The following is a 23,257-nucleotide window of genomic DNA, read 5'->3' on the forward strand; positions in this document are numbered from 1 at the left end:
TTGAAGATGCGGCTAAACCGCTACTTACAGGGCAGGAAAGGATTCTCAAAGCAAGCGGCATTCTGGAGCAGTCTCTGCTTGTCATTCCAGACAGACGTTGTATTCCTGGAAGTTTTGAGCTGGGACGTGGTATTTATAAAATGCAGCAGCGGAAACGGTGCTCCTCAGATCACCTGCCATTCCGGCTGTCCCGATACTAAGCAGCTCCTCGTAACGAAACTATAACCGCTCCGAACACGCGTGCAGAAGTCACGCATTATTTGGTCTCAGCACTACGTGATCCAACTGAGCCACTTCCGCTGAATTAAACTCCCATTTTTGCTTAAGCTGGCCCACCTGTTTCCCACACAGCCCAGTAAAAAGCAAACGAGAAAGACAAAATCAGCTGCTGATAAATGGGGACAGGCAGGGATATCACTGACTTACACTCACCAAAGAAAAAAAAAAAAAAGTAGTTCCAGAGAAATATTAAGACCCTCCCATCAGAAGAGGAAAAATAGATGAAGTTTTGTGGGCGGGGTGGGGGGGCACCGTGCTGCCCGTCCTTTCTCCCCCGTCCCAAACCTTTACCCTTGCCCTCAGGCCGCGTCTTCACCCCGCTATGGGTTTAGTGCTCCCCTGCCTGGAAAAGCCTTCTGAGGCTCCTGAGGACACGCACCGCTCGCTGCCTGAGCAGAAGGAGGGTGGAGTGCTGAAACTCCAGAGACATTCTTTGTTCGGAGCGTTCATTAGATAATGGCAGTTGCGCTCTCACACACACACACACAAAAAAAAAAAAAAAACAGTTATAAACAGGGCAAAAGGAAGTGACTTTGGTCGAAGAAATGCTCAGCTTTCCCCCCTGGCTTTTTTGATGTCAGAATTTCACCAGTTCTCCAGTTACCGAATGAGCTCCGAGAGATGAGACTCGAATTCAGCATTACAAAAAAAAATAAAAATAAAAAAAAAAACAACGCAAGGAATCAACCCAACCGCGTCTGCCTGGTCATCTGCTGCTTTATCATTTCTGAAGAGGGAACACAAGCCATCCCCCGTCGCTAAACCACCACGGCTCGGCTCCAGAGCTATCGCAGCCGGGTCCCACGACGAGCCGGCCCCGCGGCCACCACGCCAAGCCCCGGGGTGGCCGTGCCACCCTGGCAGCGCGGTGGCGGAGCACGCACCCGGCCCTCCCGCGCCAAAAGCACGCCGCCCCGAGCTCGGCCCCGACGGTGGCCGGCAGCGGACAGCCGGAGCCGCGCGCGGGGCTTTCCCCACCTCCTCCGGCCCTTCTCCGTCTCCCCCCTCGTTAATTGAGGCTTCTTAATTAAAGAAATAACCGCGGCTCGAAGCGATTCCGCCGCGCCGCTCTTACCCGCGCGCCAGTGAGCGGTTGGGGAGGAGGAAGAGGCTGAAGCAGGGGGAGAGAACCGGAGGTTCCTCCATGAAAACAAAGGCTATAAAAAGGACAAATGTGGTTTAAAGGGAAGACGCTTTCCGCGTTCGGGACGGGCCGTGCGGGGCTCGTAACGCCCTGGAGGACCCCCCCCGGAGCGATCCAGGGCCCCCCCCGGGCAGCGGGACCCCCTCGAGTCCTCGCCGGCGCCCAGCAGCGGGGCTTTTACCTCGCCTTATTTTTAGCGGCACAAATCACACTGTACGCAACACATGACATGATGTAACCGCTAACACCGAAACGGCCCAAAGCAGCGCAAAACGTACTGGTCAGCCCGAACAAATAAAAAAAAAAAAACCAAAAACCTGCAGTTCCTCCCAGAGCCTGACCGGTTTTTATGGAAAACTACAGTTTTGTCATCCGAGTGCATTTTACATAACAGGCGGCGTGGAGCCCGCGCTCTGATCCACCTGTACACAAATTTAATTAGCAGGGAGATCGCAGCTCGGTTTGCGAGAAGGAGCTGCCTTTTTTTTTTTTTTTTTTTTTGTAGAAAATAATCTTAGTTTTTCAGTAATTTTGGCCGCCCTATTTTTGCCTTTTCCAAGACCTTCGCTGACGGCCCAAAGGAGGGGAATTTCTCCGTAATCAGGCACCGAGAGATGCTAATCCCGTGATGAAAGTAAACACCCGTGCCGGTCACCGAGAGCCTTTCGGGAGAGCCGCGCTCTCTTGTTTGGAGAAAAATACATTTCGGGTTGGCAGGGCCGCTCCGGCAAGGGGGGGGGGGGGGGGGGGAGAGAGAGAGAAAAAAAAAAAAAAAGAAAAAAAAAACGAAAGAAGCAGCCGGAAAGTAAATACAGGAAAATGGCTTAGCAGATCAAACCCAGATGAAAAATTACGCTATTGTACAGCCCGGGAGCAGGGGCAGGCGCCCGTGACACAGCCCCGGCCCCGCTGACAGCCCCGGAGCCCCCCCGGCGGCGCTGGGAGCCCCCCCCCCGGGCTCCTTTTCCACGCGGGGCCGGGGCGAGCGTGCACGCGTGTTGCAAGCTGGAGGTTATGCAATTTTTTTTTTTCCTTTTTTTTTTTTTTTTTTTTTTTAAAGCTTATTTTCTGTTTACTTTGAAAACTTCGCGTGTCCTCCCCCCCCTTCGGCCCCCCGTTAACCCCCCCCTAGGGGTAAAAACGGACCCCCCCCCCCTTCCCCCCCCCCCAAACCACCCCCTCCCCGCACCTCCCGGGGCTACACGAGGTGCCGCCGGGACCCCCCCCCCCGCCTCCCCGTACCCCCCCCCTCGTGCTCCCCCCTTCCCGTTCAACCCCCCCCTTTCCCGTCCCACCCCCCCCCCCTCCCCGTGCCCCCCACCCCCACCCCCACCGCAGCCCCCCCGGTAATACTTTACCCAACGGCGGCACCGGGAAAACGGGGGGGGGGGGGGGGTGGGGTGAAACGGAGGGGGGGGGGGGGGCCGCCTCCCGCCGGGTGGAGAAGTTGGGGCGGGGGCGGCCGCGGAGCTGCCGGTGCCCGGCGGGGCGCGGCGGCGCTAACAAAGGGGCAGCGGCGGCGGCGGCGGCGGAGGGGGGGGGGGGGGGGGGGGGGGAAGAACGGGGGTGGGGGGGGGGTTGGCGGGAGGGGGGGGGGTTGGCGGGAAGGGGGGAGCACGAGGGGGGGGGAGGCGCGGAGCGGCACCTACCACGTGATCGGGCGGCGAGCGCGGTCCGCCGGGGGAGGCCCCGCACAAAATGGGCCCAGAGGAGGAGGAGGAGGAGGAGGAGGAGGAAGGCGGCGGTGCCGCAGCCGGCGCCGCTGCCCTGCCCCCCCCGCCCCCCCCGGGGCTCGCCCGTTTCCCTCGGTGGGCGCGGAGCCGGGGGGGGGGCGAAGAGGAGGAGGAGGAGGAAGGGGTGAAGGGGGGGGGGGGGGGGACACGGGCCACGGCCCCCCCACCCCCGGTTCGGCGGCGGGCGGGCGGGCGGGCGGGGGCTGCGGGGCCCGGCGGGGCGGAGCGGAGCGGAGCTTCGGTGCGCCCCCCACCGCCCCCCCCCCAGAGCGGTTTTGGCCCCCGCCCCCCCCGCCCCCCCCCCCAAAAGGCTCCGGGTGAGCGCGGCGGCGGGCGGCGCGGCTCGGAAAATGGCGGCCGGGCTCCTTGTCGGCCCTCCCCCTCCCTTCAACCGGAGAATGCACGGAGGGGGGGGGCGGGGAGGGGGGGGGCGGAGGGAAAAGTGGCGTGGGGGGGGGGGGCTGAGGGAGGGGGGGGCACCGCAGCGCCCCCGCCGGTCGCCGTGCGTACCGCGCCCGGCCGCCCGCAGCCAGGGGGCCCCGCCGAGCTCCCGCCGCCGCCGTCGTGCCGAGGAGCTGCAGTGCGGGGGGGGGGGGGGGGGGGGAATTAAAAAAATAAAATGGGGGGGGGGGGAAGGGGAAGGGGCGGGGCCCGCCGCCTATTGTCCGCCCGCCGCCCCGCCGCCGCCCGCCAGGGGGCGCCCGCCCCGCCCCGCCCGCAGGGAGCGGTGCGCATGCGCGGTGGCGCGCCCGCTGCCTCCCCCCGCCCTTCCCGCTCGCGGCATGGGGTGGCGCGGGGCTTGATGGGAAATGTAGTCCGCCTGAGGTGCCCCCCACACACACACACACACACCCCAACACGTGCGGCGGGGAGGGGAAGGGAGAAAGGAGGGGAGGGGAGGGGGAAGGGGGGAACCTCCCCGGCCCCGCTGCAGGAACTTTCAGCATTTTAAGCGTTTTCCCCCAAAACACCGCTCCTCAGCCGTCTCTGCCCACCATGCTCCCACCCCCCCACACGCCGCCAGGCGTTATTTCCAAAAATTCCGCCTCTGGTGCTGCTTGTTACAGTCCCCGAAGCCTGAGCAGCACCAACTGACCCCAAAACGTGAACCCATGGCTCGTGGGGGGCCACACCGGCCTCCCCAGGCCGTCCTGCACCGGGGGTCCCACAGCCCCCACTGGGGGTCCCTCAGCCGCCTGCAGCCCCCGATGCCGAGGGTCGGGGCCCGACCCTGCAGCAACCACCACAAACACTCGGGGCTGACAGGAAATCTGGCGAGCGCTTTCCGCAGCCCAGCAGAAAGCAAATTTTCTGCACGTGATCAGACAGATACCTCCCCTTCCACTTCGTCCCAGCACACCGGGCCCCTCCGGGACAAGCCGGCTGCCAGGACCCACCCAGCAGTGCCCAAACGGCCAGGACCGGGGCGCTGCGCGCGCCTTGCGCCTCTTTGACCTTCAGTTTTGTCACGGGTACAAGGGTGACGCCAACCCATGTCCCACACAGCCGGAGCTAATGAAAGCTCACTCGCCTGCTGCCCTCTGAGGGCCCCCAAGCTGCTGAATACTGCTGCTGGCCAAGGCCACCGGCCCCCCTCAGGCAGGTCTACGTGCCGGGTTTGATCCCGTACCCGTTCCCGTACCCGTTTAGGTTAACGCACTACTTTCCCCTTGCTCTGGCTATGCTGCCCCTACAGTAGGATTGCAGTTATGCCAGTAGAAAAGGTGCTTTGTATTCTCATCATCTGCCTGCAAAGGGAAGGAGCCACAGCAGGGCACGCTGCTGTACACCGGCAGAGAGGTGTCCTCACCCTAAGAAGTCAGCTTAAAGCGAAAAATAAAATCTCAAAGTTATACTGTTCTGACTGCAGAATTAGGTAAGACCTGCAAATATTGTATCCACGGCCAGTGTGGGCAACTGGACCAGAGCCAGACCTGGAAGAAGCAGCTCATCCAGACAAGTTTCTTGCCCCCCTTTGCCTCAAATTCCACCACCACACAAGGGGAAAAGCAGCCAGATACTATCTGCTGCCCAACACAAACCCTCAAAGCTTAGCACACGTCTAAGTGTTTTTCAGGAAGACCGTCCAGTGCAGGACGGCAGAGACCAGTGGTGGTGTTGATGCCCTGGCAGCGAGCTGCAGGCAACTCGCCCTGCTCCTGTGCATGCTCTGTCCCTCGCTGTCCTCCCTCCCTAGATGACCTCAATGGTCCTGTCCCAACGGAGCAGTTCCCCTATCTCAGCAATTCCATGCAGAACCTTGAAAAATTACTCCAGAGATCTCAATCTGGTCTCTAAGTGAATGATGAAACAGTGCCAAGGAGGACATGGGGACAGGGTGTTAGCAGCAGCCCTGTGCCAGTGCAGAAGCAGAGCACGCAGAATGTGCTCCCTTCTGACGGGTTACAGAAGTACTATTTTTGAAAGGCTGCCCCATGATGAACTCAGCAGCTTCTTGCTTTCTCCTGACCTGTTTCTCCCCACCACATTTGGGTAACTCTTTAGGAAGCCAAGATACCAGCCCCCTACAAGAACATAAATACCTCTGATTTTTTTTTTTTTTTTTTTTAAAGTCTACCTAGAATTCGATTCAGCTGAAAACCAGTAGCAATCAGTTGTGGAGGAAGTTTAAAATAAATAAATAAAATTCTGTGCAATGAAGTTTCTCATCTTTTACTCGTTCTGCACTGCAGAATTCTGCTAATCGAGGCAAGCCCAACCAAGAGTGAGATCTCCAGCCTGGCAGTCTGCTGCAGATCTGGACTCCCTTGCAGCACAGCCATACCTATGGCTTTCATCAGTCACCCTGAGCTGGAGATGACGAAGCAAAAATTTCTGTGCAGTCCAAGATAACACAACTTTGGCCTTTGCCACGTACCTTTTTATAGCCTTTCCATTCAGAAGAGCACTGCAACATCCTCATGGTCACCCAGCTGCTCCCATCGGGCACAAGCCCACACCTCGAGACACAGCTCAGATGGAAATGTCCCCGGGGACTCCCAGCCAACAGCCCCATCCCTGCTCTACCAGCACAACCAACTGCCCCGTCCACGAGTCCCCCAGACGGGCTCACTGCTGCTGCTGATACCCCACATGAACAGGAGGTGATCTCAGTGCCGAACCCACAGGTTTTACAGCATCAGCCTGGAAAACTTTCTTTGAAATCCTCCTCTCCTACAAAGCATCAAGAACACACAAGCCACAGGGCTCCATACACAGCGTACCCAACTGCTGCCTTATTTCCCCACACACACACACCCTTTATCTATTAATCCTCATGATTTGCTTTGACTGCTACATTTAGAAATGAAGGTACAAGCTTTGTGTGCATATACAACTATTAGTACAACAAAACACATACTAACAAATATGCTGGGGCACATGGAGGGAGACTTCAGAGCATGCAAAGACACCAGATCAGTTTGAGAAGCATCTTATCAGAGCAGAGAAAGCAGTGGCCACCCAGGGACACGGTGACACGACTCCCTACAGACACTGCCCCTGGATACAACTGCATTTTTTCCACATCCTGGTTTGCAACTTTGCCGTTTTTTGTTAAAACATCTAATGATCTCAAACGTCAGTGGCCACTGAGGCTTCAGGAGATGCAAGACTCATCTATATTTAGCTTCAAACCTGACGAGCTGTAGCAACAACACAAGAAGAGACCTCTGCAGCGATCGCTGCACTTCCAGTATCCTTCTTGAACATTAGAGAAAGTGTCCAGTCATGGCACCAAAGGCACTCAGCTGTGACAGACAGCACTCCCCAGCTGGCTCTTCTGAAAACGCTCGCCAGAAAGGACAGAAAGAGAGCAGAGTCCCTAAAGAGAGCCACATGCAGATAGAGCAGAGGCTGGTGGGGCTCTGGGGGTTATCTGTGCTGCTGAAATACCCCAAGGTCGAGCTACAGACCTGCGTCTTTTGTCAGTGGCTATTCCAATTTGCTTGATACAAACAAGAAGGGAACACAGTACTCCCTTAACAAGCTGGCTGATCCACAGAAGTAACATCACTCGTCTGAAAGCCACGTTAATGATTTGGACTGAGTCATTTGATGTAGACATCCCTAACTGCAAGGACAACACGTGCTGTTTGTTCTCACATCGGAGAGCTTGCTCTGGAAAGCACCGCGACTCCCAAGGTCGCAGTCCTATTGCCACCCAGGCTGGGGGGTTGTTTTAATCTGTTGTGAAGGTAAGGGGCAGTCAGTGCTAGTGACGGGGTAATAAACTATCTTGAATCAATTACAGTCACAGCTGCAAAATGTGTTAATATGGTTTCCACGAGGATGACAGGCTGGGAATGTAAGGCTCCTTAGCGAAGGTAACAAACTAACTTGGCCACTGTATTTCTGAGTCCCTGCCAAAGATGTTGGTGTCATCCTGCCAAAAACTACTCAAATACTCCACACTGTTGCATCAGACCAACGCATGTTGTACAGAAAAGCCTCGCTTCTTAAAGTCCTCACGGGAAGCTCTATTTTCACCAGTTTGGGGAAAACAGTGGAGTATTTTCCAAAGAACAGCAGGCCGAGTACTCACAGAAGAGCACCCTGGATTTAGGTTGTTAGTCCAGCTGGGGTCCAATAGCCAGGTTTTATCAGCTTGCAGAGGGTAAAGCATCCAGTTCTACGTTTAGTTGTAACCCTGTACCATTTATGTCCCTGTAAGTTACCAACGATATTATCAGGTTGGCTTAGATCCATCCAAAACATGCACGTAAAACTGCACAAAAGGTGCAAGAATAAGCCTCAGATCTCATCAGTTTTCTTGGATATTTAAGAAACACTGTGATGGCTGGAGTTAAGGTGATGTTTCATTATGGGAATCATGATGTTTTGTGCAGCCTGCAGTACGTGATCCCATGATATCATTCTGCTATTCATCTGTAAGTAAGGCAATAGCACACTTCTAACAAGTTGCATCCCTTCCATTTCTGTTTACACGTACTTTATATCGGAGAAAAAGGAGGAAGAAATAGGACAAGGAAATGCCATCCTGCTCTACCCACAGAGAAGCCCATGTCTTACCAAACCAGGAGACAAAGGCTAACAGCGTGGGGGACAGCGCATTGCAAATCCCAATACTCACGTGTGTGTCCCCACTACTAGGGGCAACATTCTGTTCCACTGGCTGATGGGCAAAGACTTGGGAGGTTTCATGTAGAAGTTCAGAAGAACTAGCGAGGTCCGGTTAGGAATTCCAGCAATTCGTAGCAAGCGGGGTTCCTGCTGCCAGAAGGCTGGGGCTGAGGGGAAGACCAGATCTGTACCTGCTGTGCAGCTCAGCCCTTCTTCCTTCCACTTGCAAAGTCTCGATGTATTTCCCTTTATCCTAGGCAAGGAAGTCCACAAGCCACACCTACGGCTCGCAGAATGCCTTCACCGACTTGTCCTGCACCAAACCCTGCACTCACACGTCCTCCTGTGAGTCAACAGCTGATCTGAGAACCAAGCCAGCCTCCAGCCTCGGACACTGCTGGAAGCTGGCTGGGGAAGTTTGAAGTCTCCATTTGTAATTCTCAGCCTCTTCCCCTCCACCACATTGTCTTTCCCAGCCTTTTTAACAGCAGAATTAGTTTCTGTTTCTATTGCTATTTAGATTTCCAGACTCAGGGAAAAGCATACCTTGCTATTGACCCATGACTGCTGCAGCAGTTTAACCAGACAGAAACGTAATCAAATATGCTGGTTATTGACTATTTACTCCTTTGGTCACAGTCAAGTCTCACCTAGCTATGCTCTGAGCGCTTCTGTTCCAGAGATAACAGTCCTCAAGTCTTCGAGCCCTAGGTTTTGGTGCTTCACACAAATTCCTCAGTCTACGCCAAATCCACCTGCCTCCAGCCCGCAGCAATGCAGGAAAACATCAGACATCATCGGTGGAAAGAGTCAAGTCCCTACACGCTTTCCTTATTAACGATACTTCCTATAACAAGGCAGGCACAGCAGAACAACTGCAGGGGAACAGCAGCAAGACCAAGGCAGCGAGTCCCCCAGTTCTGCTACCACCACGGGGAAGCAGAGGAGCACTTTGCAGATTTCCACCTGCGGCTGTTAGACATGAAGGCAGAACACACGGTGCTCCTGTTCCTCTGCTCCAAAACACCCTCCCACCCCGCTGAGGAGCTGCAGGTAAAGAGTTTTATAAGACTTAAGGGCTATAATGGAGCTGCTTTCTTTATGACTACAAAAAAAAAAACAACGCAGGCTATGACAACAATATTGGTGCCACGGTTTGAGCACAAGTCAGGAGTGCAGGACACAAAAGGATTCAAATACTTACTAGTCAAAGGTTTAAAGCTATTGGCACAGGAACAGAAGACATACTTGAGCGCTCAAAAAAATAAAACCAAGGTCCACCGTCCACCTAGCTCCTCCTGAATGCCTCCAAGCAAAACTGCCGAGCGGACGTGACAGCCTGACACAGCGGCTGTCTGCACATCCTCCTCGGGACGCTCTCCAGCAGGCTTTGGCTAGTTCTACGTGACCCGCCGCCACGGGCACACCTCCTTCCCCTCGGCTCCTGCCACAGCTTGCGGAGAGCATCCCACGTTATCCTCCCGTGCGCCCGCCTCCGAGCCGCTCTGCTGGAAGAAGCGGGTGCCTCCCGCACCCCTCCGGCACCCGGAGCCGAGGTTCTCCCTGGGGCCACCAGGCACGGGGCCAGGCGCTACCTGCAGCTTTTGCAGCCACCAGCACGAGATGGATGTCGCCTCTCAGGCTCACCACAGCTTAAGGACTCCTAAATTTCACTTGGCTGCCCCCCATCTGCCTTTTCCAGGCTGGAGCACGAGGGTAATTAGCTCACGTTTGGAATCCTGACGTTTTGTTATACGGATCAGCACCGCCTCCGGCTGCCACAGACCCTCACCCATTGACAGGCATACGAAAATCACCGGGCTGACAACATCCTAGGGCCACGCGAACACCAAACCCCATACGATGCACGATAAACCGCTGCTCAGCCAACACGTCGCCGTGCAGAAGTGAGGACTGATTTCCAGAGAAGCCACTTACTGGCTCCCCATCGTTCCAGCAGGAGTTGTAGGAACTGAGATTTCTGGGAAATTCAGCAATAACCTCCAAAACTTGTAACAGAGCCTTATTTTCCTTTTTAAAGCCCACACAACGATTTGCTGTTATTATGGATACACAGAATAAGAGCCTTTGCTTGTTTTGTCAGCCAACTGGAAATCAGATACAAATCAGAGCAGATTTGTCTAATGTTAGCGTGAAAGGACTGAGTAAAGATTTTTGGTTTTCCCACTACAAAAGAATGTCTAAATTCAGCCCTTCGTAACTGGGCTAAAGTCAGCCTGTTTTGGCTTACAGATTTACGTGAGGAGGAAAACATCCTCCCCTTCAGCATTCCACTTTAGGCTTTACTCAGATTCGCATAACTTAATTGCTGTACCTAAGTGTTTACCCCGTAATAAGAGTTGCAAGATAACAGGTGACTTTTCAAAGCAAGCATCAGCAAGTCCTCACGGCCCTCCTCTCGAGACCCAGAAGCTCTTCGGTCGCTTCGCAGAGGCATGGAAAGGTGATCAGACTTGTCCATGCAAAAAAAAAAAAAAGCTGAGTTAAGACCCTCAGTTTTCATGGGAGCAAGCCAGGTCCCTTAGACTGCTCTGACAGGTGCGCACAAAACTCTCGATATTACAGACACGCACATAAACCAGGCTACAGCAGCAAACAAGGAGGATCTGACAGGTGTAAGCCTGGGTTTTATGGACGCACATGGTACGAGGAGTAGATCTTCCTTTTTCTAGGCAAGTCCCACCTTGATGCCTAGGTGCTGTTGTGTACGCGGACAGGTAGTACCAGGAAACACGCACACGCTCCCAAGAGGAGGCTGCACATCTCCTCCCTACGTGTGGGCACACGGGTCCAGGCTGCACGGACCACTTTTGAGCGAAACACCCCTTAGACACGGAACGCACCCACGTTTTGTCCTGCACCTCCATCTTAAAGTTCGACGTTTGCCAAGAAACTACTGCGGAGGTCCAGACTCACCCCGCACCACCAGAAACCAAACCGAAGCCCAAAACCCCAACGCAGCCCACCCAGCTCGGGTAGGTTTGCAGTTGGTGAAACCGAAATTCCTGCTGTCAGGCGGGATGAGGGGGGGGCCCTACCTGGCTGGCCGTGCCGGTGAGCCCCATCCTCACCACCTGCGGCCGTGGGGGTGACCAGCAGCGTTGGCAGGGGGATCCCAAATTCCAGGGGGTGACCAGCAGCGTAGGCAGGAGAATCCCCAATTCCAGGGGCCGACCAGCAGCACAGGCGGGGGGGGTCCTGAATCCCCCCAGCCCCGACTGATCCCCGGCGGCTCCGCAAGTTTCTGATTCCTCAGGAGGCGGTGAAAGATCCGGGACCTGCGGGAAGAAGAGGCTGCGGTGAGAGGTGCGGGGGGGGGGGGGGGCACCAGCACCACTTCCCCCCCCCCCGCAGCCCCATCCCACACCGGACCCCAACGGGGCCAGGCCGTGAAGCCGGGGGGGGGCACCACGGGCTCACCGCCCCCCCCCGCTCCCTCCAACCCCCCCCCCCCCCCGGGCCCGGGATGCGCCGGGGCTAAAATGGAGGCCCGGGATGGGCGGGGGGGGGCGGGAGGTTTCTGAGGGGGGGGTCCCCACCCCGCGCGGAGCCCCCCCAGGGGAGCGCTGCCCCCCCCCCCCCAGTACCGCGCCCCCCACCCCGCCGCGGCCCGGCCCGCTCCCCGCAGCCAAGTTGCGGGAGGCCGGTGTGGAGAAGGGGGAGGGCGAGGGGGGGGGGGGGGGACGAGGCCGTGAGGCTCCCCGACCCCGGGGGGGCTCCGTCCCGCGCCGCCCCCTCCCCGCATCCCGGCCCCCCCCCCGCCCCGCACCGGCGGCGCCTCGCCCCGCACCTACCTGCGCCGCTCAACCAGCCTTGAAGTGGGGACCTTCCGCCCTCCCCCGCCCCCATTGGCTGAACGCGGGGCATGCGCCCACCCCATTGGTCGCCGCCGCGTCAATCAGTGCCGGGGGGGCGGGGCCCGGCCGGTGATTGATGCGGGGCCGCCGCTCGCCCCCCGCCGCGGGGGCCGGGACCCCCCCCCCCCAGTGCCCCCCCCCTCCTCCAGCGCGCCCCCCCCCCCTCCCTCCGGGCGCGCCCCCGCGGCGCGCCCCCGCGGGATGGGGAGCGGGGGGCGGAGGGGGCCGAGGAGCGGGTCCCGGCCTTGCCCCGCCGAGGGGAGGCAGCGGCTGGGGAGGGAGAGGCGGGGGAGGGGGGTGGCCCGGGGGGGTCGCCACACGCGGCCCCCAGCCCCGTCCCGCAGCCCCGGGGGCGGCCCGGGGCCAGGCCGGGTGTCCCGCGGCTGGCGGGGTGCTCGAGGCCCCGGGGGACAGCGGTGGTGCGCGGGGAGCGGCAGGGTGCTGCTGCTCCGCCGGTGGCACAGCCCCCGGGGCCCGTGGGTGCCACCAGGGCCCGGAGCCGTGGGTGACACAGCGCCGTGTCCCGCGGGTGACACCAGGCCCCTGTCCCGTGGGCGACATGGCTTCCTGGATGAGCAGTGACACCAGGCCCCTGGCCCATAAGGGACACAGTTCCGTGTGCCGTGGGTGACACCAGGCCCCTGTTCCATTGGTGACACAGCCCCATGTCCCATGGGTGACACCAGGCCCTTGTCCTGTAGGTGACACAGCTTCCCAGATGACCAGTGACACCAGGTCCGTGTCCCATGGGTGACACAGTTTCCTCTCTGAACAGTGACTCCAGGCCCTTGTCCCGTGGGTGACACCAGGCTGATGTCCCACAGGTGACACGAGGCTAATGTCCCACAGGTGACAGAAGGCCCCTGTCCCATGGGTGACACCAGGCCCGTGTCCTGTAGGTGACATGGCTTCCTGGCTGAGCAGTGACACCAGGTCCATGTCCCACGGGTGACATGGTCAGGAAGTCTGAACAGTGACTCCAGGCCTTTGTCCCATGGGTGACACCACGCTGATGTCCCACAGGTGACACAGCCCCCTGTCCCACAGGTGACACCAGGCCCGTGTCCTGTAGGTGACATGGCTTTCTGGCTGAGCAGTGAAACCAGGCCCTTGTCCCACGGGTGACGTGGTTTCCTGTTTGGCCAGTGACTCCAGGCCCTTGTCCCACAAATGACACCAGGCTGATGTCCCACAGGTGACAGAAGGCCCCTGTCCCACATGTGACACCAGGCCCCTGTCCCACAGGCGACATCTTTTCCTGCCTGACCAGCGACACCAGGCCCCTGTCCCCTCGGTGCCCGTGTCCTGCACCCATGGGATGCAGGAGGGGCGAAGCAGGGAGGAAAGAGCTGAGAGAGGGACCTGGGGACAGAGCGGGGACACAGGTGTGACAAAGGCATGCGGTGCAGACGTTACTGGGGCCTTCATCCTAAGCAGCCCCCCAGGACCGCCAGCCCCCACACCTCCTGCTGGCCAGGACAGCCCGGCCACCGCACTCCTCCTGCCTGCCCCTGCAGGCCGGCACAACCTGCCTGGGTTCCTTCCACTCTTTCTTTTAGCTTTTATCCATGTGAGGGGCTGGGTTTAACCCAAAGAAACGGCGGACGCCACATCCAGCAGGCTGAGGATGAGGTGGGCCCCTCAGCTTTTATCTGACAGATCGGGGTTTCCTAGTCCTGGCTCAGCGAGAGGACACCCGGATCATCTGCGGCTTCTCGGGGACCTTTACATTTCGTGCCATTTTTCAGGAGACAAAAGCCGGTATACCCACATATGAGACGCCTTTCAGGATTATCAAAATGCAAACATAAAAAAGGGGCAGGCGGCAGTGGGGTGCTGCAGTCTGTGCCCGGTGCAACAATTCTCAGATTGCACCGCGCAGGGAGGCTCAAAACGACGGCAGTCACAAATGTACGGCACTGCCGAGCCACGGGCTGAGCCTCTGGTCCCCTGCGAGGAGAATTCCTGCTTGTTTGGGGCAGCCAGCAACGCAGCCACAGCACATTTAAAAGCCAGCATTCTTCCAGAAAACAGAGCAGGGGATGCACTCCCACCCAGCTTGGGGCAGAGAAGCTGCCATCAGACCCCAGCGGGTTCCATTTCTAAATCCGTGTAGAGACACACGAGAAACCAAAAGAGGAAGAAATTAGCAGACTAATCCTCTTGTCTTATTAAGGTTGCTTTCCAAATGTCCCAATAACAAGGAATTTCTGTTGTTCCTCGTGTATGAGCCACGGGATTTTTTAAAAAAAGGAGATTTTTAACCAATAAATCATCTGAATGTGAAGATTGGCAGAAAGGAACTTGCGGCTCCTTCTTGGACATGGCTTTCCAAGGTATTTTTGCTGGAATAGACCTTTGGAAGTGTTTTTTGTTTGGTTTGGTTTGGTTCTTTTTATGATCTGGGAGGTGTTTCTGTTTATTGGTACTGTTAGGGTTCTCGAAAACCTCCTCATCCTTTAAGACCAAATAAGATTGTCTGGGCCAGGAGAGCGGGTCCCAGATGAGAAGTGGTCACAGCATCACGAGAGCAGGGGCTAGGATGCCCAGACCCCAGTGGAGCAATAAGGATCATAGCCAGAGCCACAGATGGGACACCCCCATTCTGTGATTTGGGCACCAGCAGACATGGGGGTGACCCTGCTGAGTGCTGTGCTTGAGAAACCCAAAAAATCCCCAAACCAACCCAATGCTGCTGAACACAACAGCCGGTGCTGTGGGGCTGAGCTGTCCCCGAGCAGGCAGGGCTGGTGCAGGGGCCGTTGGTTTGGACAGGGATTGCCAGTTTCCATTGGAGCTGTGACATCTGGGTGGCCTGTCACCCCGTGTGTGTGTTTTGGGGGGATCCCTTGGTCTCCCCCTGGAGCAGGGGCCGCGGTCGGGTTTACCTTTCTCACGGAGGGGCTCCAGCAAGGGCGATGCCGAGGCGAGGCGCAGGATCTGGTCCCACTCTGCGGCCAGGGCAGCATCCACAGGGCTGGGACATGCCAGCCCTCCCCGGCTGGGGGCTTGGGACTTCTCCTGGGTCCATCTGGGTGCAGCCCCAGCCTTCCTCGTGCCCAGCCGGCCACACACTCCTCATCCCAAGCCATCCAGGCCAGGCTCACTGGAAACTTCCACAGCCAACTGCCACGGAACCCACCGCCCGCTCCCAGCAGGACAGGTGCCGGTGGGTGCCGCACCGACAGCCCCGCATTCCCCAACCTAGGACACCCCACCAGTGACACTGCCACCCCGAACGAGGGACCGGGTCCCCTCACTGTCCCCATTCCCCAGGCTGCCACTGCAGGCAAGGGAACATCTCCCTGAGTTCATGCAACAGCAGGAACCAAACTGAGACATCACGGGCCGCACAAATACCATTTTGAGAAGCAGACAGACAAAGCAAGCGGAGGAAGTCTGATTCTCTGCATTAATTTTAAGCCCTGTTCCTCTGAGGATCAGGAACTCTTCCTGCCTTAGAAACCTAGTTCTTCACACCATGCACAGCCAGGTCTTACAACCCCTCTCAAACCAGCTCAGCTCAGCTGGGAAACGAATAACACGTTTCAAACAACGCAAGCCCTGCTCCTCTACCGAGTCTCGCTCAAATCAAGTCCCTAACGCTGACCGAGGGGCAGGGAACAGGGAGATGCTGCAGCAGCAAAGAACCACAGAGCAAAGCCCAACGTACCCGTACGAAGCTGTACACACTCAAACACCGAGTGCCAAAAACATTCCCAGCTGGAAAGCCCTGAGATGCTACCAAGCCCTAATACGCGCTGCATTGCTACCATTCAGTATCGCAGCTGACAAGTCAAATCTCATTTATAAAAGAAAAAGCTTTGCTTTTCTCCGGAGGCACCTAAAGCTCAGCCAACCATCGACAAAGCTTCGCTTCGCCGCTAGGAAGCGTGCAGCCCGACTCACCCTGACTTGCCCAGAAGAGCTGCACAGGAAGAGCGACTCGGCTCTCGCTGCTGCGCGCAACGCGGGGCGGGAGGTCGGCTGCAGGAGCCAGCGCGTAGCTGCGCGGCCGTGCCTGTGCGCGCAGTCATGGAAGGCCGGGGTCGAAAGGCACGGAAGCAAGAAAGGGAGAAGGAGTAGGAGAGGGTTAATTTCAGTGCAACTTTTACAGCCAAACCCGGCTCTCAAAAAGTCACCAGATTAGGCTGATACAACAGACCCGGTGCTACAAGCTTTAATCCAAGGCTACCGTGCATGCAGGAGGGATTCCCGTGGAGCCCGCAGCTTTTTGCACGTACTGGCGAGCGCGCCTTCCTGGCAAGCCGAGGCTGTGACCATTTCTCTGGTGTACATCATTGTAATTTTCTTTACCAAGGAGGAATAAGCTCTTGTTGGGGTAATTAATAAAAAATGGTGCCACCTGTGAATCCGGGTGGCAGGTTTCCAGCAAAGGGGGCTGCAGGAACAGCCCCGGGGCACCCAGTGGCTGCATCGCTGCGCCCACAGAGCTCTGAAGGCTGCATCCCAACACCAAGCCAAAGCACCTGCTGCTGAGCCTGCTTTTAAAAGTAGTTTATTTGGATTTTCCACATCCTTTAATGAATCGCAAATATATTAACAGAAAAGACTTTTTTTCCCCTAAGACTGTACAATTTCTGAAATAAAAAGTCAAGAAAGCAAAAAAAAAAAGACAAATTACATTGTTTCAATGCAAATAGTACACACCACACCCACACTTTGCATTTTTCCATATTTTTGTTGTAAGAAAATGACAGTTCCCTAATTCTTTTCAGTGAACACCCTTGCCCAAACCTGGCTGTCAGAGTGCCTTCGTGCTCACCGCCCTTCTCCTCACCCCTCTTCAAAGAGTAGCAAAACTTTATTGATTCAATACTAATTTTGTGCATCTATTTAGAAGGTAAAATAGCAGCATGGTCCAACTGTTACTTGATATTCTTGGAGAGAAAAAAAAAAGCAACCATTTAAGATATGATGTACATGTAAAGCAGCAGGACAGTTTTTAAGTATTAAATCTTCAAGGTAGAATGAGTATCCTTTTAATACCCCAGCTGAGTTAAGAACTCTTGCCAGGGTGTTGGAAATCTTAGTACAGTTGTTCACAATTTTCAGAGAAGGGAAAAAGCCACCTAGTTTCCTAAACCTCTGGTCCCCAGTTAAACAAGCAGCAAGTCTTCTGGAAAAGTCACAAGAGCAGCACCTGTTTTTTCAGATCTGAAAAGGATGAAAAAAAAAAGAAGTGTGCAATTTTGGGAGCTAGAAGCGCCCAGCATTTCTTCAGATCTAAAGACAAAAGGCCCCTGGCTTCAGCTGAGAGTCTTCTAGCTCCCAGGGAGCGGGAAGAAACTCATGCTTTTTGCTTAAGAAAACATCGGGAACCAAAAGGAAGGCAATTCACGCATCAAGTGGTGGCACTCACACAAGTACTGCCTCCAGACCTTCTGCTGAGGTGTGGGGTGCTCTCAGACTCCTTGAGGAAACCTCACGAGGAACACACACCGAAGCTGTAGACGCATTGCATCTGGATGGAAAAACGATGTCGTGACAGAGCCAGGGAACCCAAGAGCCCCGTGAGAGCTTTACCGTTGGCACAGAACAGCCCTTGGGAAATGCAAACCCTGCGTTTTCCTCAGGGAAGATGCATCAGGAAGGGAATCGCACCAGAACATTGATCACCACGGGAAGCCGTGCAGGATTCAGCACACAAGTCAGCCGAAACACGTCGTGATTTCAGTTCATCCCCCATCCAGACACAAGCTGAACTGCACGGCTGAGGCACAAGGCTCCTTTCATAAACTACCATTCCTCATTTTTTTCAGATTTCATTTCACACTGTTAGGGGAGTTCTGGCCTATTTCTCTCTGCTTGTCCTCCTGCTTCCAAAAAAAAAAAAAAAAAGTATTTCTGCACAGCACTCGTGGATTATTTTTGTTTGATGAAGGCATCCCAGTGGCTCACAGCCAGAGAGGAGCCATGACAGGGCACGGGCCTGGTGTAAGACAAGGTTGCAGTTTTAAAAGCTTAAGTTCTAAAGGTAACTACATCACCCCTAAAAGAGATATATATTTTAAAAAATTAAGATTGATGACAAATATGTTGCCATGAAATTTATATCACTCCCAATTTATTATGCATAAATTGCTCTTTAAAACTGCTTGTATCGTACACTTTCTTTATCGCCACTGCATAAAGGGCACCAAGTGTTGCTGCAAAATGCTACAGAGAAAGATTGTTTTGGACTCGTTACTGTGGCGTAGATTTCTTCTCACAGCAGCAGCCTCAGGGGAGGAGGAAAGGGGCCTACGTTCCTACAGTGAGAAAGTACTCTAAGAGCCTTAAAGAACAGCTTAAAAAAAAGAAAGAATTGCACATGTTTGCACACTGCTTGGACCACACTTTAGAAAACAGTTTTAAAAAGGACACTATCTTAGGCAATTACTCGATGCATTTGACTGTAAGGTTCTGATTGTATTAAGGCTTCCACGGTCTTCCCAGTTTATTTGTTCAGAAAGACACAGGCGCTGTTGGTTAAGGGTTTGATGTTTCCACATTAAGTTGTATCTACATTGCTCTTTGATTTCGCCCTTTATTAATTTTTATTCTCACACTGGGAAGAATAAGTCAAGGGGTAGATGAAAAAATGAAGCAAGGTGTTGCCGACTTGTTTCTCTGAAGTACAAAGTAAAACATTGACATTTTAGAAACTAGGTGAATAAATTAATTCTTGGTTAGAACATGAAAGCATTCTGTGAAAGCTACGATTCTGCAATGTGATTCTCCTGCTACGTTTTCACTCCTGCAAGTTTGCACTCTAAGTAGGGACACTGAACGTTTTATGCAGTCTGACACTCCCAGTCCTGAGCACGTGCATTGTATTTGTTCACGGGAAACACTGCGGCTTTAAGGTCATGTACATTCCCTGGCATTTAAGTTACACTACAATATGCAAAAGTCTTTAACAGCCTGCATTTGTCAACACTGTCCTCGAAGAACTTGGAAATGAAGTTCAGCGCTCTGCTTACCAAGAAAGAACCAAACTAAGACACATTTCTGGAAAAAGAACAAGACACTGCTTCATTAGTACTATCCCCGCATCTACTGGCTTCGTTACAGCAAACCACAAGTCTTTCTTCCGTGATATTTTTCCAGCAAAGTGGAGTCCAAAAATAGTATTTCCTCCTCAGTCATTTTCATAAATGTCTAAGAGCCAACTAGTCAGACTCAGTAGCAGCTGAATATTGCACTGCCATTAATTCTGCATACAGTTTTAAGTCTGAGTGGTGTACTCATGGTGTCAGTGGAGAATAATGACAATGCTGGCTCAGTGATGTGAAGACCCAGGATGCGAAGGAAGGGGAGAACACAACAGTACCAGTCACACACTCAAGCCCAGATACTGGCTTTTGGAGGTTAAAATTCATCGCTTTCAACTGCATGGAGCTGTGTGTCATCCGCATCTGTCATGCTGCTCTCTTGGGATTCATCTGTGCCAACTTTGAAAGAAAAACAACAAAACACACAAAGTAGTCAAACAGTACTAGGCTGCTTCACTACAAAAATTCTTATACAACCAACTCCAGCATGTTAAAAACACAGCAGCAACGTGCTTGTACTTCATTAACAACGTGGAACAGACTTCCTGCCTTTGTCCCCTTCCCCCAAAATGCTTTTAGGCCATATGGCTTTTTCCTTGCAATAAGTCAACCCCTGTCAACTTAATGAAGTCTAAATAAATGCATTTAGAAAGGAATTAACATAATGTACTATAAAAACATGCAGCCTAATTTAATGTCTGTTTAGATACCTTCTGTTAAATATCTGGAATTCCCAATGCCTGGCTAGGTAGGGATGGGTATGGAGGGTTCCAGAACCGCCTTAGAAGAATTTTAACCCTCCCAACTCTTTCAAATCATACCAGATACTTGAATATGCTCACATCAGTTACCCACTGCATCAGTGCATCATGTCTGCTCAATTCACAATCAAATAATATTAAATTAGAAGCATTAAGCAGTCTCCAGTTGCTCCCTGCTTTCATGACAAAGACTACTGCATAAAATATGGGGGAAAAAATTGCTTTGAGTAAATGCACACAAGTTTCTCACACTCAATTACTCTGCTCACTCAGCTCAGATGATGGCTGGCCTACAACTTCCAGGAAAACTACTCAAAAACCAGCAGAAATCTAAAGACTGCATGCTATGCACAGCATAAGAGAAATACTTATATATGAGAAGCTACCTTTAAATATTTAACTTCTATACTAGTTTAAATTAGTACCAAGGTAAATATCTAATCATGGTTGTTCTTCACACACAGGAAGTGCAACTCGAGTCTTTCTATAGCAGAATTTAGCATATTATCATTTCCCAAATGACTAAGAGGTTTCATGTAGAGAAACAATGATTTTGCTGCTTTAAGGCAAACACTTTACAGGTTTCCTGCACAATAGGCTCATCAAGTTCTATGCTACGGAATTTAAAGCACAAAATGGCTTATACTAGCCAACATATTGTAAAGCAACTCTCCACTTATCTCACGTATCCTAAAAATGTTATTCAGCCGACACTGAAACTCATCTACATTATCTGAAGAGCCAAGGAAACCAAACTGTCTACACACAGCTTAAACATGGACATTGGGACATTGTTTTATTTCAGTTATGTTTATTGGACAGATTTTTATTTTTTTTAATGCTCTGTGACTTAAGTGTTGCTCAGAAGTTCAAGTACTCTGTCTCCATCTTCTGGTCAGAAACACATTCAGCCCCCAGTAAGCCAGTGTTCTAGGTTAGTCCAACTACAACAGCAGGGAGAAGAAAAGTTTGATACTTCAGGAAACACAGCGCAGGATAGTTCCATTATTAAAAAGCACACTGTACACAGGATCAATAAAAATGAATATGATATACAGTTACCATAACTTTTTCAGATGAAGATTTTGGATTGTAGAACATAGCATACATTATTATCTTTTTCAGAATTTCTTTGTTCTTCTTTGGAGGGAAAGAACTAAATTGTTTATTAGTATTTATTCTTCACCACTATTTCAGTTTGTATCAGAGAGCTCAATATTTATGGCTTAACATTACTCTGTGCTTCACTGGAACTTAAGCTCACAACATCTTAGAAAGAAGGGAGACATCTGGGACATCCTTTTCTGTGGATTATTCTCAAATAGTGCATTTGGGAGCATTTTATTTACTCTCGATTCAAGTGAAACTTTTATTGACTTCCTTCTTCAAAAGCTACCTTTGTTTTCCAGACAAAGATGTTTACCTAACATCCAGCTTATTTAATTTCTCCTAAAGCATCTATAGATAATTTTAGCTACCATTCAGTTACATCGCATGATTTGATGCTTCTATGGGGGAAGAGTGGAGGCTGTAGGAACATCTTGTTCTTTCCTAAGATGGTATTAACCAACCATGAGTTCTGTGACTTTACAGCATTATTTTTGTCCTACTCCATCTACGTATCCTAAAGAAAAGTCATAATCCTTTCTCATAGTAAACCTAAAATAAGACGTACCTTCTTCTGAATCAAGAACTTTGAGTTTTTACTCGCTGAGCAGCAAGGTTGAGCAGTGTGCTTTACTTATTAAGCCTGGAATTCTTCCTACTTACAGACACTAGGTGACACCCAAGCAGAAACACCTCCCTGAATGACAAAGGGTTGGAAATACAAACCTGATTCATAGGGGTAACATTCATTTATTTGCTCTTCTTGAGTTATTGGTTCCTCATCATCTGGAAGGTAACGTTTATCAATAGCCTCTTTAATCTGGTTGTTGGCTCCTTTGGGATCTAGGTCCATCGCCCATGAGAAATTCATTAGGGCCAAATGAGTTTGACCCAGCTTTTTATAAACCTAAAATAAAAGCATAAAATGTTACATTTACAAAAAGTTGCTACTTGAAAGTTTGGAGAAACATACTAAGCCAGTTAACTAATATTTTATGAAAAGCAATGCAGAGTACACACAAAATTTATTACACAAGTCAAAAGGTAAAGAGAAAAGATGTGTAGAAAGAGCATGCAAGTGTTCCTACTTAAGTGGCCAAAAGGATTAAAAGAAATTAGTAGCTGACAGATTCAAGAACATATGAAAGTGGCTCTTCAGATATAATTTATGCTTTGCAACTGTGGCAGCAGGGTTGTGTAAAAGCTTTTAGCATGTTTTGTGTTGCCTCCCTCCTCTTTTCCAATTTTTACAGTCATTGTAACCCCAAGTCTACTACTTGCTCAGGAAAAGCCCAAAGTCTCAGCCTTCTATTGTCAGAGACAGAGAGAATAGTCTTGTGAACCATTAACCACATGCGTAGAGTAACCTTATATTCTTCCCTACAGCAGGTTTGGGGGGGGAGGGGGGAGAGGGCCAATATTAAACATCACCTAGCTTGTCCTGATAAACTGATTGGGAACACTTTCACAACAGTGCATTACCAAATCTAGTATATATTTTAATATATTTTACCTTCAGAGCAAGTTGATGGTGACAAAGAATTGCTCCTTATCATTAAGGATAGGCAAACATGTAATTTATCTGTATTAAGATTTAAGCAGCAAAAGTTCTCAAGTTTGTCAAGACATGGCAACTAACACCAATTTAGAGGTCCAGCTACTACTGGATAAACACCAGTCAACAAATTTCAGCACAAATCCTTTTACTTCTCTAATTCAAAAAAAGTCTCGTTGATTAAGAGTTACCCAGTCCTGTGAAAGAGACAAGTTTGTCTTGTTGCTTCCTAATGACTACCCACAGAATTTAAAACTGCAAAACTTAAAGCATATTAGCCAAGAAGATTGCCAAGGAAGGACTTCCATTACCAGATTACTTTTCTCTGGCATTAAACACAAAAAAAAGTTGGAATGTAAACACATCTGATGGACTAGAAACATCTTTTCGTGTGCTCATCTAGTCTATTAGCCTGAATAAAGGCTTCTTGCTTTCCAAACCTATATAGAAAGAATTTTCTACAATTCTTCTGGGAAGGCCATCAACTGAATGAGACATTGAGGCTACTGATGGAGACTTAAACATACTCCAAAAATACTAATTCAACATTTCTGATATGACATATTGGAGTGTGATTCAATATTTGAATAGCTCCATATCCATATAACCAACATGGCTGGCTGATAGAAATTCTTAATTTTGAGGGATAGACCATTTCCA

The 23,257-nt window shown here is 52.2% G+C and overlaps 2 protein-coding genes across 22 annotated transcripts in view; both read right to left on the minus strand.

The window, feature by feature from the left end:
- KANSL1 (KAT8 regulatory NSL complex subunit 1) overlaps positions 1-15,126 on the minus strand; it is a 98,243-nt gene extending 83,117 nt beyond the window's left edge. The window contains exons 1-2 of one of the 10 annotated variants that reach the window (XM_040536545.1): positions 15,005-15,126; positions 11,298-11,537 (exon numbers count right to left, since the gene is read on the minus strand). The gene's annotated coding sequence lies outside the window, so the exon portion shown is untranslated. Of the gene's footprint in view, positions 1-2,781; positions 2,960-3,072; positions 3,282-11,297; positions 11,538-12,053; positions 12,084-15,004 lie in introns of those variants that run through there. The other 9 variants (XM_040536544.1, XM_040536549.1, XM_040536552.1 and 6 more) reach the window with 9 other exon arrangements.
- Positions 15,127-16,619: 1,493 nt separating this feature from the next.
- CDC27 (cell division cycle 27) overlaps positions 16,620-23,257 on the minus strand; it is a 33,006-nt gene continuing 26,368 nt past the window's right edge. For 6 of the 12 annotated variants that reach the window (XM_040536608.1, XM_040536606.1, XM_040536604.1 and 3 more), the window contains exons 18-19: positions 21,769-21,949; positions 16,620-19,573 (exon numbers count right to left, since the gene is read on the minus strand). In XM_040536608.1, coding sequence (XP_040392542.1) covers positions 19,491-19,573; positions 21,769-21,949 — 264 coding nt within the window. In that variant the 3' untranslated portion in view covers positions 16,620-19,490. Of the gene's footprint in view, positions 19,574-20,384; positions 20,880-21,768; positions 21,950-23,257 lie in introns of those variants that run through there. The other 6 variants (XM_040536614.1, XM_040536613.1, XM_040536609.1 and 3 more) reach the window with 5 other exon arrangements.

Source organism: Cygnus olor, chromosome 25, assembly GCF_009769625.2.
Source record: "Cygnus olor isolate bCygOlo1 chromosome 25, bCygOlo1.pri.v2, whole genome shotgun sequence".
Lineage (NCBI taxonomy): Eukaryota > Metazoa > Chordata > Aves > Anseriformes > Anatidae > Cygnus > Cygnus olor.